At 48.0% G+C, this 12,216-nt stretch overlaps 1 protein-coding gene across 1 annotated transcript in view; it reads right to left on the reverse strand.

Annotated features, from left to right (window-relative positions):
• The window catches only part of toy (paired box 6 protein twin of eyeless), a 53,278-nt gene that overhangs the window by 18,598 nt on the left and 22,464 nt on the right, over positions 1-12,216 (reverse strand). The window contains exons 3-6 of the mRNA XM_076371611.1: positions 9,960-10,212; positions 9,701-9,881; positions 4,241-4,517; positions 470-634 (exon numbers count right to left, since the gene is read on the reverse strand). Coding sequence (XP_076227726.1) covers positions 470-634; positions 4,241-4,517; positions 9,701-9,881; positions 9,960-10,212 — 876 coding nt within the window. The remainder of the gene's footprint in view (positions 1-469; positions 635-4,240; positions 4,518-9,700; positions 9,882-9,959; positions 10,213-12,216) is intronic.

A 12,216-nucleotide genomic window follows, 5' to 3' on the forward strand; every position in this document is an offset into this window, starting at 1 on the left:
ATTATTATCGACGATACTCGGAAAGCCCCGGGCCGACTTGAATGGCCGCGGATGCAATTAAACCCGTTACAACGCATGCGCATGTGTACGGATGCTTGGGAAAACTGGATATCCGTGGAAAGCAGTAATTTACTTGTACCAGCCCGGTGTAACGCACGTGTAACACGCTGCTGGATCGACGGATGTTTATGTCGTTACTGTTTAAGGGCTGGAATCTTCCGTTTTATTTTGGGAATGACATTTACATGGGGTGCAGAGGTTGGATGCGATTTTAATATCGATATATGGGGAGGTTCGTAAATTTCAAGACGTTCATTTTAGATTACTGTTCAGAAACAAGCAAATTCACAAATGTTTTATTTTTTACTGTAAGTTCGTTTCTGATTCGTTATTCTCGGTTTTCGATGAAACGAATCGAGGACTACTTTCTTGGGATCGTAACGGTTCGACGTAATGTTCGACTACTAACCTTTCTCGAGACTGTCGATCTGTTCGTTGGAGAAGGACGTCCGGTTGCGTTGCAGCTTCCGCTTTAACCTCAGCCGCACCTGCGAATCTTCGTCGCCGGAGGAATTGTGCTCCGAGTTGCCATCAGACGTCGTCTCCTGCTGATGCGACAACAAGGAGCCGGTGTCTGAAAACAAATTAGAATGCCCTGGTATTATCGCATCTGACAAACCGACATCCCGCTGAAAAATCAAATTCCTTCGAGTCATCCTCAACAATACTACAACCAATAACGCTTTCGCATTTCCACAAAACATATCTCTAATATCGCACAACAATTTCCCCAGAACGTGAGAACAGCAAACAGAAATCCATCGAATCAATTCCTCAGCCCGCTTCCCCAAACTTTCGCGAAGCGTACACACCCCACGAAACAAGGAACAAATCCAGCCACATTTATATTCCATCATCGAATGTATCCACAGAAAAACTCGAACAGAAACGCAACACGGGGCGCGGACGTGAAGAAAATTTCGGACGATCCACCGGGCATCCGCTGCCATTCGAACTTTCCAACGGTCGCGTCCGGGAGAGCGATCCAATTAAGAACGGTCTCGCCCGTAGTATCGTTCCAGTGATTTCGCGGCAAGCGACGCGGACTAACGTCCTCAGGATTCCTCGACACCGAGAAGTCCAGGATCGTGGCCTAGGTTCCCGTAGAGTTCGCGTTTCGTGTTGGTGCGTGCGTCCAGGGAGAAAGAGAGAGGAAGAGGAAAAGAGGGGCCGAAAGAGCGAGTAGGTGAGTGAATACAAGAGAAAGATAGATAGATAGATAGATAGATAGAGATAGAGAGAGAGAGAGAGAGCAACAGAGCGAGAAAGACAGCGTGCCAGAGCAGAAAGAGATAGACAGCGAAAGGGAGATACGGAAAAAGAGAGATACACCGAGAAAAGAGAGAAAGAGAGAGAGAGGAAGGGAGAGTCGCGGTGGCCGTCGTCAGTTCCCGGTGAGCCGCGATTACTTTCCGCCTCCGCGCACCGAACCCTCGCCTCTTTCCATCCCTCCCGATACCTTCCTGCCATTTCCCTTTCCCTCTGTCCGTGTCCGTCCCTCCGTACTCCACGCGTACCTATATATTCGCCCTTACGGTATATATGTATTTTCTAGGTGTACCTATATATCGTCCGCTCGTCAGCTGCTCGCTTTCTCGTTCGCTCATCTCTCGCGCATCCCACACCCTCCTCCTCAACCCTACGAAATCTCTCGCTCATCCCTCCTCCCCTCTTTTCCTCTCTCTCTCTCTCTCTCTCTCTCTCTCCTCATCCCTGTCTCTCTTTCTGCTACTCACTCTTTTCCTCTCACCCCTCTCTCACTCGGTGCCTCCCTGTCTCTCTGTCACTCTCTTATTCGCTCTTTCCACCCTAGGTACCCTTCTGCGGATTCGAAATACCGCCACCCTCAAACATACACCACCCGGCAGGCACCGTTTCGTCCCTCACGGCCGAAACCATCCCCCGGAATATCTCTCTTCCTCCCTCGTTTCCTCCTCCTCCACCGATTCCCTATCTTTTCTCTCCTCGCGAACACCCACACTGGCGCGTAACGACCGACGATTTCGGGCTGGTCCGTTCCAGGCCCGGCGATCGCCTGGCTTTAATTTTCTAGGTGACGACGCATCGCCGATCGGGGAAGAAATGGGATCCGCACGCCTCGACGGCGTCGCTTCCGATGATAAACCGGCGCGAACGGTTTCCCGAAACCGGCACGGCCTGTTTGTCAACCGTGCGGCTTCGTGTTGGTCTTCACGAGTGAGTTCTTCTTCGAATTTGTTTCTAATCCGGGGATTTGATATACGTAGATCGATCGCGAATAGTTTTGACGATGTTTGCTGTAGGCTTGTACGGGGATGGAAAGGGTAGCGCAGACAGTGTCGGAGTTTTTTGTAATATATTTATGGATTTTTTAGGTAATCATGTGCGCTGGTTATCGGTGAGTAAAGCAATTTTGCAGATTTGTGAAGTCTGTGTCTGTAATCTTGTGAACAGTACAAATCGTGTGTATGTGAGAGGAAATGTGGGTAGTGTTTAGCATATTTATTATGGAATATTAATATTAATGTCTCCTCGCGCGAAGCATTGTACATTGAATGAATTATTACTCAAATTAATGGTTCATTTCGAATTCAGATCTTCTACTTCCGACACACATACGCACATCACTGATCCAGAGATCAAGATCATTTCTAATATTCTCGATTCTTAAAGGCAAATTAACGAGAAAATATTTATTACGTTATCTCGTCCATCTTTCAGTGAAACAAACAGAAACGCTCCAAAGCTATTTTCTTCAACTCATACATTTCATATATTTTCAAATTCGATTACGCAATTCTTCCATTCAACTGTAACTGACATAATGCTTTATCTTCTCCTTACGTAATAACCCTTCTACAAAGTCCTCAATAAGAAACTGGGAAGTCCCTTCAACAAAAGAGGAACACGAAACTCCCTACTAATAAAGTGGTCCAAATTCCCTCATCGTTAAACGAACGACAGCAAACTTTGCATTTGTTAAAAATCAATTGTAAGTCAAACATTTCCCATCGAGGTCGCATCGTTCCACGAAGAGATATGTCGACGAACCGCGTTTTATCATTCGTAAGCTCCATTAACGGAATTGTTGCCGTTCGTGGCACGTACTTCAGAGGTCCCTTTCGCTTTTACGCGTTCGAAGAGCTATACAATCAGACAAACGCTATTGAGGAATCCGGTCTCAATAGTTGATCCACTTCTCCCGCGTGCAAGCGGCGCGGCACAATGCACGAAAGAAGGTAAAAGTCAAGGGAGCGCCCCCGAGGCATTATAATCTGTCTGTACGCGCGCACATTCTCACCGCGTTCTTACACGAGGCCTTCAGCGAACCTCGGCATTGTGACGATTTAATTCCGCCACGGTGCGCGACCATTCGGCCCAGCCAGTTCGTAGCCGAAGAAAGGAATACCTGGCGGTCGTGGGTCGAAACGTCTCTTCTAATAGGATCACGTTAACCGGTCGGGCTGCGGTCCAGATCCCGCCTCGGAATTGTCGCGCTGATGACAATTCCGTACGTGACCGCGGTCGATAAGCAGATTACGAAAATTATGGCGGACGGACGCGGCGAGATTCGTTTTTGGCGAGTGGGAACTGTTGAATCAATAGGATTTTCGTCGCGGGAGTATACTAAATACTAAATCGCGAGAGAGTTATAAAATGTTAACATGAACGCCTGACAGCTATTGGAAACGTTATTTCGGAAACTCATGAATTTTCGATATCCTGATATTTTCTGAGCGAAGAATTAAAACTTTATTGTGTAGATTGAATAGAAGCTAATTGGAAATAAGTATATTACGTTTTACGAATGAACAAAATATTTAATGATAAACCGTAACTCATTAGCGACAGATGAAAGAGAGTTTTCAAAAGTACAGCATTCAAAGACACTAGAATTGAAGTTTATAAAAATCAAGAAGCATTAGGTGATCTTCAATCGCGTTTAATCGCGCAAAAACTCCGAACTTTGATATTCAACATTAAATTCTGTATAATACATTAACACGAAGCATTTCAGCAAATAACTTTGTTCTCTGATTTGCGTACTGTCATGCGTACTGTCATGCGTACTTCATCAGAAAATTAGAAATGTTTGCAGTGAAGAGACATTCGAGTGCGAAAGGTTAATATTATCAAACAAACTGGAACTAATATAATTGGTACGAAATTGTCGCACAAGATTCAAATAACCGAAACTCACCGCTGCGTTTCAGCAAGGAGTCGTCGCGTCCATGAAGTTGGCTGCCGGGTAGCAGCGACTGGCCAGAACCAGGGGTTGCCGCTGTTGGAATTCCAGTGGCCAAGGGATGATGAGAGGGCGTAGCGGAATACCACGCCGGTGGCCAACCTGCAGCCTGGCCATTGAACATCCGAAGCTTATCGTAGACACTCTCGGCACCCTGATGCGCTTGCACCGCTGCCGCCTGTTGCTCTTTCTGCGAGGCCAGGTTCCTCAGCACCCTGTTGATGGACGATACCTGTGGACAGGGGAACGAACGGTATGATGAATGAATGTTAAATAAACCGCATTATTACAGTGTTGTGAAACTTTTACGCTTCTGATGGCAATAGCTAACAGGATCATCAATCTTTGAATCATCGAAACGAAAATTACGACTGAAAAACTACCGTATTCGTATACCGACAATCACTGTAAAACTCGAGATACTTTTCCGCTTAACAAAAGTACACCACAATGATTTTATAACTCTTTCATTATTAGAAGAAAATTGTGAATCGGTGATGCAATGGTATTTATAAATTAAAAGCACACTTCGATGAAATATGGTCAACACAAGCAAAGTTCTGTAGCAACTCGTGGAAATTCAAAAACTCAGAAACCCTCCGCCGATTTCTACGCGAAGACAATTTCCATAGTCCCGGTAGGCGGAACGCTTAATCGATTGCCGTGAATTCCGCACGTCACTCGCGCTTAATTAAGATCGGAAGGAGCTCGTGAAAAACGATCAATCGCGGGTGTTACGCGGATGGTTCTCTGTAGAATATCGAGCTTCTCTGGCCACCGGCTGACAATCGCTTCTATCGTTACATCGGTTTGTCTCCGGCCCGTCCAACCGCCGAGAGTGTCCTCCTTCCTTTTTCTTTCGACGTACGCGTTCACCGCGCGCAAGCAAGCAAGAGGAAGAGAGAGGGGGGGAGAGGGGGCGGGAGAGACAGAGAGGAAGAGAGTGCCAGATGAAAGGACACCGCCATCCAATTATTATTACATAAAACGGTTTCCATGGCTCTTCGCTCCCCTAACCAGCGGCAGCCACGGTCTTCTTCACCTTGTGAGCCGCGACCGAACCACTGGCTAACTCTAAAGTTATAACGAGCCACGGGGGCGAGCCTTGTGCTCTCGAGTCGCGCACATAATAGTCTCGGTGTTCTACGCTCGCCTCCACCCCCTGTTCGCCTGCGCCACCCTCTGACGTCGACGTAGACGGTGCACCAAGTCGAACATAGCCGAACCGCGCTCCCATGGAGGCAAACCAGCGGCGCGCGGATGGAGGATATCGAGCGAAGCTTCTTAATTACGGGCTCCGTTGAAAGGTTCGACGGGAGAAAGAGAGCACGGGCAACAGAGGTGGGAAAGGGCGAGGAAGACAGAGGTAGTACACGAGTGCAAAGCCGATCCTTCTCGCGTGGCTCGACTTAAGACCGATGGAATAATGGCTGGTACCCTGTCGGGTGCCAACGACGTTGTTGGGTTCGAGTGGCTGCGTACGCCGCGGAGCGGCGCGGCGGGTCAAGAACTCGCTCGAGAGGGGTCCGCGTTATTACGCCGAATGAAAGCCGATAAATTCAATCGGGCCTCTCTGTTTTCGCCTGCGCCCTGAATGGGGAGGAGCCCCGAGTGCCCGCGAGGAGAGGTTTCGAGTGACGCTTCATAATAAGCGAAACAAACGCTCCGCGATCGACGTGGCAACAGAATCTTTACGTAACAGGGAAACGCAGCGGTCGCTACGGACTGGAGGAGAGCGGTACGGTTATCAACGGTACAGGGATAATCAGTCGGAATCGAAGGGGAACAAATCTCGAATTTTCCATTCGATCGGAGCCGAATTCGCTGCACCGGCGCAGCAGTTCCTTAGGAAATTGCCGTGGCAGTTACACGGAACAGTTCCAAACAAATGCAATCCACGGGGCTGCGTTCCTTAACTGGAATCAATTCGAGGAGAATGGGCGGGTGGCGCGGGCCCGGGGGCGGACGGGGGACGGAGGAACATGGAAAGTTCGGTATCGCGAAATTCGTCTCGATCCCGGCGAAATAATGGCGGGACGGGCTGCCGGAAAGGACGCTTCCAGACTAACTGCGGCGCGGACCGGCCAAGCCTGCCTGCCCCGAGCCTAGCCTGCTTTCCATCATCGAGCCAAGCAACCTGGCCTGTTCTACGCTCCGCTCCACTCGGCTCTCGCCGCACAACAGCCGCAGCGCCGATGCAGACCATTACACGCGCGACCGGACACGAATAATTGTGCAACACGCTTAACTGATCCCATTCACCCTGATTCTACCCGCTCTACCATCCGCTCGTCGCCGGCTAACCCCCGTCGCACCCCATTCCAGCCGCACGATATGTACCCACCGCAACAGCCCCGACACGCTACCCACCGCCATCATCGTCATTGCTATCATTACCGTTAACGTCGTTGCCGTTCCCGGAGACAATCGTCGTCATCCGACCGACCGACCGACCGACCGATCGAAGATACCCCGGACAACGATCGATCTGCCGGCTCTTCGCCGGAGAAGCGGGTACACCCTCTCGCCCGGAACTGGGACCACGAGGAAATTAACCTCCCCCCGCCGTTGCTCGGAAGAACCAAGGGCGGAGTCGCGACTCGATTTTTACCCGCGCTCTCAACTTTCTTGTGCGACTCTCAGCCTTCGGCTAATCTTCTAGAAAACGATCCTCGGCGACAATGGTAATAACGTTTCTTCCGTTTCCGGGGGTTTTACGCTACGCGTGCGCCAGACGGTTTTATTGGCCGCTTCGTTGAAGAGGATATCTTTTTTGTTTTCTGAGCTTCCGTGCCTCTATTCGAATGTTCATCGTGTTAGACTTACTGAACAATAAAGCGCATTATCGTGTACATTTCGGTTTGTTCGTCTAAGATGCAATTTGGTCAACGTTAAGAGGAAATAAAGATATTTTACGATTTCACAGTTCGTATTCGGTAGATGGAACGATACAAATCCCCATTCATTTTTATGCTGCCCATCGGACAATAACAGAAAACCGACATCAAGAAATATAAGAGCGCACGTATCGCGGCAATATCCCAGCAATGTGAAAATGACCAACAGAAAATGCTCGGCTATGATCCGGAAGTTACCGCACCGTTCAAAGAAGCTGCAAATAGCCGGCAGTGACGAAAGAACAACAGACGCTAAAACAAATCGAGTATAACCCCAGCCCCCCTGGTGATTCTGTATAACCGCGAACGCAACAGATACGGCCGGTTACAAACAGGGGACATTTTCATCGTGGGGATCAAAAGACCGCAAAAACCGATCGACCGATGAAGACCGTCGGCGCTACAATCGAGCCCCGGCCCGTTGCATCTCTTCCCCGCCTTCCCCGTCCACATCCAATCCAGCAGACAACAGACAATCCTATCACGATCCTCTTTGCTGTTACCAGTCCCCGGGTACGCGCGTACACCGGTCCATGGTGATCATTATAACGATTTCGAGTTAAAAGCTGAAACGTTTCGATCGGCGTTTCTTTTCGAACCCGGCGGATGCTATCGATAGAGGGATGAAACTGTGTGCGTAGCACCGGCTGATTGATCACCCTCCCTACTTCTGTTCCGAACACCGTGAGAGGGAGACGGCCGGAGGGAGAGAGATGGGCGAGAGAACCGGCAAAGCGAGTGGTTCCTCGACCAGCCGTCGGATAACGACTCGTGCGCGTGCCATCCTCTTCGATATTCCTGACAGACACGATCGGAGGGGCTGATGCTGGCGGCACCAGAGACAGAGTGTTTTCGATAGAACCAGGTCTGAGGGACCTTTCGGCCGTGACGCGGTCCGCGCCGGGACATTATCTGATTGCCAAGAATTTATTCTTGCCTGGGCAACTGTATCGTTTCAAGAACAACCGCGGCGAGTTTCTTGATAGCCTATTCGAACGGAAATTTAACAGAATCTTTAACGTTCAAGGGAATTTGAACTTACGAGAGAAATTTTGTAAGGAGCTACTGTTTTCAGATTTTTGAACAATCGTGTGTTATTCTATGTAAATTTGAATATACGAACTTTGCTTGAATTCTAATTTAGAGGATAGGCTTCATTGTTAGAAGAGTTAGAAGGGAACTAAGTAATCGATTTAACTAGTTCTCAGTTTCTTCTTTCGATCAAACTCTTCGGTTAAATCAAATTTTCTAAATCCGTCCAGCCGATTTACCTGAAGTATCAGAAATATGAAGATTTCTCGTGCAAGTGCATAGAAGAAACAAACAAATCTGTAGCATATAGACGTCAACAAAGAACGAGTCAACTCCGTGTCTCGAGTGAATAGATTAATAAGAATTTCAAGGAAGTCGCTCCTACAAATTCACCAACCGTAGACCAAAGGATCTTGAAAGCAGTGGTTCAACAGATCACGAAGTTCCAGCATTAAACAGCGAAAAGAAGAGGCGGGGTGCTCAAGAAAAACCAGCTTGAATCAACTTTTAGCAAACCGAGCTCCGATTAAAAAAGAAAAAAGAGGCTCATTTCCCGGCGATCGAACAAGCGGAACCGTTCGAGGGGTCGAATATCGATGTAAGGGTGGGAAGGATGTTTGGAAGACGGACGATCGGGAGAGGATTCTTCGGAATCGCAGGAGGGGGGCGATCAGCGGAGGGTGGACAATACGAGGTCCGCGTAATGGACCGATTACCCCTCCCAGGCGATCGCATTGACGAGACTTTGATTAGGGTCGAGTGGCCAGATCCGACGGGTAAGTACCGACCGGGTGCGCACCCTGATAAACCGCCGCCACATACAAAGCGGGTCCAGGGTATCCCTGGATGAAGAGGACCCGCGCGGCTCCGTGGCTGGCGCGGAGCACTCCTGCGGAGTCATTGCGCTTTTCTTTGCCCGGTTCAACCGCCGGTCATTTGCTAATTGCGAACTGGAATGACTGGAATGTTCGACGATATCGAGCCACTGCAGTCTCCACACGGTTTGTCCGGGTCCTCATTTCGAGATTGGACAGTCACTTTTAGCATTCGCGCAGAGTATGATAACATCTAGGATGCTCCTTTGAAGTGTACGCTGAACTTTGGAAAAGAGACACTGCTACTGCTCTGTGAGAAATTGATTCGCGAATCGTTTGAGTTTGTAATTTGTAACTGCAGTTGTTCTGTTTCTATATAGTAAGTGATTACAAGTCATAGCTAGCAAAGTAACTTCTACTTCCGCTATCGAAAACTAATAGAGTTCTGTTAATTTTTCGGGAGATCCTCTAAGGCTCAGAATTATCGTGATTTAACTAAATGTCGCTTTAAGGAAAGATATGTATGTTCATCGAACAGAAGAAACACGTAGATAGGTATCTAAAACAAAGCTTATCCAAGATACTAGCTAACATCTGTAATCCCTTACAACGCGTGAAGACCTCGTTTAACTGAAAAGTAAACGATCAACGCTAAAGAAAAGTGTACTCACGCTAGGTATGTTGTCGTTATTGCAGACGCCCTCCTGCAGCAGTCTGTCGCGTATCTCCCAGGCGAAGATCGAAGGGCACTCCCGCTTGTAGTCGGCGATCTTGTTGACCACCGGTGTAGTAGCGACGCGGGGCTTGCTGCCGCCGATTGCGCGCGGCTTGATCGAGCCGGTCTCGTAGTACCTGGACAGGGAAAGCGATTTTTCGGTTGATAGCGAAACGTGCGGCTTGTATTCCGCGTACAGTGTTCCTGGATATAACCTTCCGAGGATCTTGGAGACGCAACCGTTGCTGACTTGCAGTATGCGCGAGATGTCGCAGGGCCTAGCGCCACTGTGGGCCAGTTCGACGATCTTCTGCCTGGTGGAGTCTGGCAATGGTCGGCCATTGACGTAAACACCGCCGAGCTGGTTGACCCCGCTGTGTCCTGCAGCCGAGCACCCAAATATTGAGTTCTGTCCGACCATAGAACCCCCTCCAATACCCGCACCACCCCCGTGCATCAAGTCCTCCTCTGTGAATCAAAACGCGCGGCAACGTGTATTCTGTCACTTGGCCAGGTCGTCTGGTTGGGCAAACAGCGGCGCAACGTATCCGCGGAGAGCGCGCGTTCTTATTAGCCTAATTACACCGCGGACAGCAAATTGAACGTTAGCGAAAATTCCGCGCGACAGGGTAAGCGTCATCGGCACTGATTGAATTTTACGAATTATGACTAGTATTGTTGTTACAGTGAAATTTTTATTTGAAATTCTTTTGCATTTTCGATCTTTCGTTGCCTTTTGCCTTTGTTCAGTGCTGTAGCTGAATGACAGTGGAGCTACCAGGCAAACCAGAAGGACGAACTATGGAAATATTTCAAACTATTTGTTTTATAATTATTGAGGGCGTAGAGGTGGCTTTTGGGGGGTGTTAAATCAGATCGTCACAGTGTGCTTTCTGAGATGGAAGTTCTGTGAAATCTTCAGGAATGGATCCTTGTGATTTTTATAAAAATTAGAGAAGGATTTTCATTGGTTTTTAATTTTATTTTGCACCCAAGGGTTCGTAAAATGAAGTTTTGAGTATGTATTTGTTAGAATATTTCAATTTTAAAAAAGTCAGCTGGGAAATATTTCATTGGGGAGTGTATTTCGGTTGTAGAGTGTCGATGAACTTCTTTCTTACAAGAATGGTATTATATTTCTCCTCGTGTTCTATCGATACCGATAATTTATCATTTTTCTTACTCGGTACAATTCGAACACAATTCTGTAGCTTGGATAGTGTTGCTTAAACGAATATCGTCTGTTTCAAATGAATCACTAACCGAATCGAGATATTACCTAAAAATCGCTCCACAATTCACAAATAATAGAATCTATTAGATTGTTTATTTGACAATCAAGGTCAATAACTTGACACGGTACGATGAAATCCGATTTATCATTTCACGCGTTCGTTAGAAACTGCAGGGAAGTAAAAAGTTTAATTATTCTCTGCGAGATCGCGCGACATTTACAACGTTTCACGTGAAATTCGTTAAATAGACGAAGTAGACAAGCCCGGCTTGCTACTCCCGTTACACGCGGACAATAATTCGAGAAAAAAGCATCCATGCGCGAATAAACAATCAAGCCGTTTAATATATTCGTCCCGTGACGGCAGTTATAGTGTTCGCGACGCGTCGGTATTTAATGCACGCGTCGCGATAGGGGGTTGAGTCGGAGAGCTCGAGTGTCGCATTAATTCCTGTGTCCGCAAACACCAAAGAGTGCTCCAACAATATTTGCACTCGTTAATCGGGGAAAACACACGATACCACGGTTAACTTGTTTTTCGCTGGGCGGGTTTGTAAAAATCGATAAGCTTTTGTTGAATTTAATGGGAAAAACGGCCGCAAATAATGGGACCGTACTCAGAGCCCATTTCGCCAATTTACCGAATGTGATTTATGAAACAAAACAACAAACGTCCGTTGTAACTCCGTTGTAAACGTTTCACGCGGATCCCGCCGAGTGGAGGGGGACGTTAATCCTTTGCAATCCAAATTAGTTTCGCCGGCCTTTTTTTCACCGAACTGGAAATCGAGCTGTCGCGCGCATAATTGATCAAAACAAAATTACACGCAACTGAGCAATTTCGCGGTTTCAACTTCCGTCATGCGGAAGTTTACAACGCGCGAAGAATAAATCATTACGCCGACTCTTTCGTTCAGGCTACAATTATCAGTATCTTCGCGAGTCTCTCGGAAACAAAACTAATTACCCTCCCAACAAACCACGCGAAATCCCACAGTTAGCGGGCCCTGGCTGCTTCAGCGTTACCAAAAGGCCGAGCCATTCGCGTTGATGGCACACCGAAAGCCGCAATGCCAGAACAAGATAAATTCGTAAATATTCCACTACTTAACTCGGCTGCGCGAAGCGAGGCCACGCAGCAAAGGTTGAAAGAAACATTGCGTCGAGTCCCCGGCCGGCGCGAGGACCACAAAAGGTTAACGTTGCCAGGTGCAAAAGAGTCAAGCGTGTTTCGTGTG

The sequence above is a fragment of the Nomia melanderi genome, chromosome 10 (genome assembly GCF_051020985.1).
Source record: "Nomia melanderi isolate GNS246 chromosome 10, iyNomMela1, whole genome shotgun sequence".
NCBI lineage: Eukaryota > Metazoa > Arthropoda > Insecta > Hymenoptera > Halictidae > Nomia > Nomia melanderi.